Source organism: Macrobrachium nipponense, chromosome 42 (genome assembly GCF_015104395.2).
Source record: "Macrobrachium nipponense isolate FS-2020 chromosome 42, ASM1510439v2, whole genome shotgun sequence".
In the NCBI taxonomy this organism is placed as follows: domain Eukaryota; kingdom Metazoa; phylum Arthropoda; class Malacostraca; order Decapoda; family Palaemonidae; genus Macrobrachium; species Macrobrachium nipponense.
In genome coordinates, this window is record NC_061103.1 from 48,040,194 (window position 1) to 48,046,834 (window position 6,641).

Below are 6,641 nucleotides of genomic sequence, written 5' to 3' on the forward strand. Positions count from 1 at the left end.
GAATGAGAAAGAGAAAGAGAGAGAGCTCAATGCTCTGTATCTATATTTGTAACTGTATCAGAGAGATATAATTAGGAATTTAACGTCGTTAAAAAGGCCCCATTGTTAATTGAAATGACTGTGACTGCAGTTTTTAGGACTGCTATAGCGTAGCATTAATGCTTTGACTATGGAATATTTATAGTCAATGATCCAAGTTTTTTGGAAGCTGAAGGCATCAAGAGTCAACATGGCATCTTACTTTGCTTTTTTTCTTTTGTTTTTGGGTTATTTTGGATGTTCCTCTTATTTCCAGTTGAAGTTGCCGTGGGTTTTGTTGCATTTATTGATAAGAAAGTTGTTGCATCATTGTTTTTGACAAACATTGCTTTGATATTGTGTGTTTCAGTGGTTGCTTCTTATGACCTTCTTTGCTGAAGGCCGTCGATGGCCATATCTATGCGATGTTGCCTTTTGTAAATCAACTAATGTTGTTGAGAGAATTTTCTTGCGAGTGGGTGAGTCAGTCTCCTGTCAGAACTGGTTTACGTGACATTGCAAACAACCTCATTTGGACCATTCAGGTTATTTCTAAATAGCTGTTGTTTGTTTATCTTCTCAAACAGAGACAGGTTGACGACTGAAATAAACAAGCATGATCTCACTGAAAGTATTCTGAGGTTACGAACGAAGAGCTACCTGTACAGCGTTGTCTTACTCTCGGTACTGACCAGGATCATATACGGTGAAGCACCATCATGGCAGATCCCCAAATGATAGGCTGTGGACCACTGACTGTCAAGTATCTCGTCTTTTCCTTTAACCTGATTTTCTGCCTGTCAGGATACCTGCTGATAGCAATCGGTGGAGTTGCCCAGGGTTTCTTCCACCAGTACATCCAGTTTTTTGAGGGCCAGTACGAAACCCCTGCCATAGGTTTAATTGTCCTCGGTGCTGTCATCCTGGCTGTGTCTTTCTTCGGGTGCTGTGGGGCGAAGAGAGAGAGTGTCATTATGCTGTGGATTTTCGTTGGTTTTTTGGCTGTGATTCTGCTCTGCGAAATTGCTGCTGTCATCACCGTAGCTGTGTTGCGACGTGACGCCGAAAAGCTCGTGCAGGAGAACTTGAATGAGACGATGAGCCATTACGAAGACCCGAAGGCTCTTCCCACGGTGGTTTGGAATGAGATGCAACACAAACTCAGATGCTGCGGAGTGACGAGCTACCTCGACTGGGAGAGCACACCTTACGGGACCCGTGTCAGTGGTGTCCCTGACTCCTGCTGTGTCGTACAAACGCCTGGCTGCGGCCACTACGTCTTTGGGTCTGCGTCGGGTGGAAATGTCTCCGTCGTCGTTCCGAACGTTCACTCGGGAGGGTGCTACCAAGCCCTTCATGACGCCGCAGAGAGTAACATAGGAGCTATTGGTGGTGTGATTGCCGGCTTGGCCCTTGTACAGGTCTTGGGGGTGTGCATGTCCGCTTGCCTTATCAAGTCTGCGAGGCAGCGCTACGAAAGTGTAGACTCGCAGAGGGTCACTGAGTGAGGAGTTTCTCCTGCTGTGATTGATTTAGAATTTTAAATGCGATGCTGAGTTTTTTAATTTAAATTTTTGTGATTTTGTTATTGAAGATGAAGAGCTGGAGGAGTAGGTATATCACGCAATAGACAACACGACAGGCAGAGAATGGTACAATACCTAGTTGTGACATTGCTAATATTTTTAAAGTATTTTAGTCTGTCTACCTCCTATTTTATTTGTATTTTAATGAATGTCTTTTAGTATAGATTGTACAGTGGCGGCAGTTAACTGCTCATTACATTATATGTAAAATATTTTACACTTATGTACTACCCAAATACTGCTTGTACAGACTAGAGGAATTTTAAATACAATTTTCCGTTTCCTTTGGAAGCGAGTGACTGTTCTCGGTTTGTCAACTAATAAAGAAACGTTATGGTTTCCTGTGTTTAGGCTTCATTAATTAGTTATTCAGTTAAAAGAAAATGAACTGAAATCCTTTCCAGAAGTGGAAGTTTTCACGACTACTACTATTCGCCCAGAAAGTAGCATAGAGACCACCTGTCGATCAGCGACCATGACGAGCAACCGGGTCTGGGCAGGTGTGTGGTTTCATTTCGAGAGGCCCGGTTAGAAATTATCGTTACCCCTTGTTTTTTTTTTTCTTTGTTTTTTTTATGTAACATTTTGACAAAATTCTGCTCGGTTGAAAAGGAAACCCATCAGCAATATGTCTCTATATATCGAAAAAAAAAATATATAGAACATCGGCAAGATTATCTCGACTCATTCTCGCCGAAAGTTCTGAGACTACCAACTAACCGAAGTGGTACTTTCATTAAGTAGGATAAACAGCCACTCTTGGTTAAAACTGGAACCATTCTTCGCCCTATCTTCTATCGAAACTTTTTTTTCTTCTTATCTAGATGTACTTGAAACAGCAGATTATTCGCTACAATATTGAACTCTCTTCTGAAAATTTGGGGTTAGCAGTCCCGACCACACAGGCGTAGGGTTCTTTTTAGTCTTTACAAAAACACACAGTGCCTTCTTCAGGGCCATCGGGAGATTCAGCGGAGGACAGCAAAGTAATACATTCCTAATTCACTGCAATGGGAAAGGTACTGGCCATGATGGACAACTGCATACAAACTCCATGACCTTCAGGAATGACGGACCCCAACGTTGGCTATCATGATTTCTTCCTAATACTGTAGTCGTTCGAAAGAATCAATCTCTCTCTCTCTCTCTCTCTCTCTCAATTCTTGTTTTTACAATTTCGAAGAACAATTGTGTGTAAGCTTTCCCTTTACTCTTGTCTGGTAGTTGGGAGCGTGATTAATGATTCAATGTATTTCTCGACCTCGTTCTCCCCGTGACGCTGATAAACTTAAACATTTTATATCTAAGCATTATAAACATAAATATCAATTGGCCTGTGTGAATCCGCTGGTAGAGCCTCCGGCTGTTGTCTGTGAGTCTTGGGTTCGATTCCTATGCAAGGATAAATTTATCAAAAGATATAATTTTCTTTGATAAATCATTCTTTACCATCGGACTCGTAAGAGAGAGGTCATCATCCTCTTACAATACATTGAAGTCTTGTGAATGAAAATTGGGGTCGTTCTTTCCTGATGAAAGAAACCTTCAGGGAAATTCTCTCTCTCTCTCTCTCTCTCTCTCTCTCTCTCTCTTCTCTCTCTCTCTCTCAGTGAAAATGCAATATAAAATTTCCTAGCCTACATATGGAATATTTCATGTGTCCCTTCAGTTAAAGAGAATCTTCTCAAGTGCATTTGTAGTAAGAAAAATTTGATTCATATTTTTTTTTTTTTTTTTTTTTTTTGCAGAGTCGTCGTAAGGGTTGCTAGCGCCCGGGGGCAAAGTATTTTATGGCGCCCCCTAAGGGAGGGGGGCCGGGGAGGACTATTTTCATTTGAGTGTGCTAATCTTGGCAGGAAATGTTTGCCTTCGTTATTTTAGATATATTGTGTTGAAAACAAAACTTTCTCATTTGCATAATTATATTCTGGAATGATCGAACACAAACCGAATCTGCAAACCGAAATAGTTTATTTTACATATAATAGATATGCTGCAATTAAATTAATCATTAGCCCTCATAAATAAATTCCAAAATGTTGACAAGATAACTAGAATGTAGATTATAGCAAAGCATCACAGTAACCAGTAACTCTTAATAACCAAAGACAAATGGCAAATTAAATAGATTTGACTAAAAAAGGAGTTAAACAATAGGGACTACATGGGGCTAAGAAAATCGTGAAAATGTACAATTTGTTACCAGCAAAGGAGTTAATGCTAGAAAAAAATAGATTTTGTGGTAAAGACTGAATAGTTATAATGCCTAAAAAGAAACCTGATAAGAACAAAGATGAATTAGCTCACTGACTATAGACCTTACTTTTCTTTAAAGAATGTTTAACATGCTTCGAAATAGTGAAAACAAAAAGATTAAAGTGATGGATTCCTAGGATCAACCATATGCAAGGAAATAAAACCGAATAAAAGTAATAGAATGTAAAGATAATTAGACAGATATTGATAACAGAAAACCTAAACAAAGAAAAGGATTGACAATGAATTGTAGGACATTAAGTATTGATGCACGTTACAATGTGTTTACTGTTTTATCTGTCTATCTTTTACAGCCGCAAATTTGTCTATCATGTCATCAAAGTTTATTTTGTTTGCGATCTCTTTCTCTATACTTAGTAGAGATAAAGCCGGTAATCTCTCTTGCCCCATAGCCGTTCGCAGATGCGACAAGATAAGTTTCAACTCACTAAATGATCGCTCACAACTAGCAATTGATACTGCAATGGTCAGCAATATCTGAAGGGCAACTCGAAGGTTTGGGAAAACATATCATTCCCATATTGTACGTAACATCATATCGTGTTTTAAGCAGCATTCTGCAATCTACAACTTCGCTGAACAGTTCCAAGCCATTTATGTCAGTGTCATAGAAACTTGCCACATTAATGCACCTTTCTTTGATATCCAAAAGAAGGCCAAACTTTGAATCCAAGTTACGCACTCCGATGAACCGTTCGCCCATTTCATTATGCATACTGTCAATAATACCTTTTAGCAGAAGTTGCAACCTATTTTCTGCTGAGAGGCCTGCATCATCTCCAGTTTCACCAGGCATCTTTTTCTTCACTCTACATCGTCCGGCAATTCTCATATCCCAAGCATGACAGAGCTCCTTTACTTTTTTTTAAAGATGTCTGGCAGATATCCTCCCGATTAGCAAGGAATAAACTTGCAACGCCTGGATATCTTGTGCTGCTTCATGGAAACTCATTTTTGGATCCTGCAGCCGCTTCTGGACTCTGCTGTCAATCTTGGTAAGTAAAATGTTCCAAAAACGTAGCGCAGCAAAGAACTCAAATGTCAAAATTCTGCTCAATAGCTGTGTTGTTTCACTTCTGGTATCTGTTGTCTCATTCAAATCCCCCACATTTTCATGTATCGGTCGAATTGTATCAGCTCCGGCACTCCAGCGTGTTTCAGATTCAGCTTTCACAGATATAGGCAAATTCTTCTTTAATCTTCCCCCTCTATAGGTCGACCTTGAAAAGAAAACAAACTGCCTGCACACTTCCAAAAAATGTGACCATCACCACCTCTGACCAGCAGAATGAACCCCGGCCACATTGAGTGAGTGGTTCTTACAGTTCACATAATTTGCTTCAGGGTTCAATGTAGCAAGTCTTTGTTGTGCTCCTGATTTGTATCCAGACATGACAGTTGCATTATATATAATATATAATGAACATTAAAGGAAGTCAATCTTCGTTAAATATAAAATATGTACGGAAAACTCATAAAAAACTTAAAGATTCTGAGTTACTGTTCATCACGCCACTTCCCCCAAAATGGATGTCTTCCCAACTTCAATTTGGCGGCCCCCGCAATGCTACGCCCGAGGACATCTGTCACAAGAGAAATTGATATACAGGGAGGAAAATACTTTCGGGGTAGTTAGTTCCTAACTACACTGTTCGTACAATATGAGAGCCATTTTTATAGTAAAATTATATGCAACTATGATAGACTACGGGAGACAAATTTCACCCAGGAGGTCAGCCTTTCTTCTCACTGGCTCCCACAGAAAAGTGCTTAATGACGGTTGCTTGGGTCAAGTCTGGCGAACAAAAGTGGTTTATGTCTGGTTCAGTTTTCGAGAGAGTTTGGAAGCTTCTAAATTTGCATTTCCGTTATTCTTGGCCTTGAAATTTCGAACATCGTTTCTGACAACCTGCATGGAAAGTTTCCATCCGGAGAACTACTATGCTAGTCACTTTCAAAATTTCTCTCCCTCTCTCTCTCTCGTAGAAATTAGTTAACACGAACAAACATCAGGTGTCGATGCCGTTCACCAGGCTCAAATCAGTCAAGGCCAAATGTTTTCCAAGATCTTTGAATGTTTTGGTTTTAGCTCACTCTCATCTATCTTTCAAAAACGAAATTTATGTCTCAAAATGTAACCATATGATCTCGTTATTAGAGACTACCAGGTTCAAAAAAAAAAAAAAAAAGAAATTGGGCTGGAATGACTGACGAAAGGCAAGATAGATCAAGGAGGAGGACTAAACAAGACAAAAATAACCTTAATATTTTATTTACTGGTTAACTTACAAATGTACAATTGAGACCAGGTTTTGGGTGGCGAAAATACAGAAATCATCAAAATAACAATCAAAACCATTAATAAAACAGAAAAAAGTGAACATTGATCAAATCAAGAGCCATACACCTGCTCGACACCACAATGAATATATTGATGCAAATCTGCATAATTATCAGAGCCATACACTTGCTCGACACCAAAGCTATGTATTAACATTAAACACCAAAATTAAGTTAAAACACAGACATTACAAACAGACAGCACTAACAATAATAATAATAATGATATCTTAAATAAGCAGTATAACTTATGATCTGCACAATAACTTACAGATACACAATACCATAGTAGAATACAAAAACAGGCAAATCAGGATGCTATCGAAGACTCCATCACATACATAGAAGGCGAGGTCCTCATCCTCCCGAGGAAGTGACCGAACCCAACTCCAGATACTCAGGGCTATGCTGTGCTGTCCG

At 39.4% G+C, this 6,641-nt stretch overlaps 1 protein-coding gene across 1 annotated transcript; it reads left to right on the forward strand.

Moving 5' to 3' along the window:
* Nucleotides 1-737: 737 nt before the first annotated feature.
* On the forward strand, nucleotides 738-1,526 carry LOC135213368 (CD63 antigen-like). The gene has a single exon (XM_064247348.1). The coding sequence runs from the start codon at nucleotides 738-740 to the stop codon at nucleotides 1,524-1,526; it is 789 nt and encodes a 262-aa protein (XP_064103418.1).
* Nucleotides 1,527-6,641: the final 5,115 nt, after the last annotated feature.

Bases quoted from the DNA above. Each gene is read 5' to 3' on its own strand.
- LOC135213368 (XM_064247348.1), top strand. From the start codon at position 738: ATGGCAGATCCCCAAATGATAGGCTGTGGACCACTGACTGTCAAGTAT.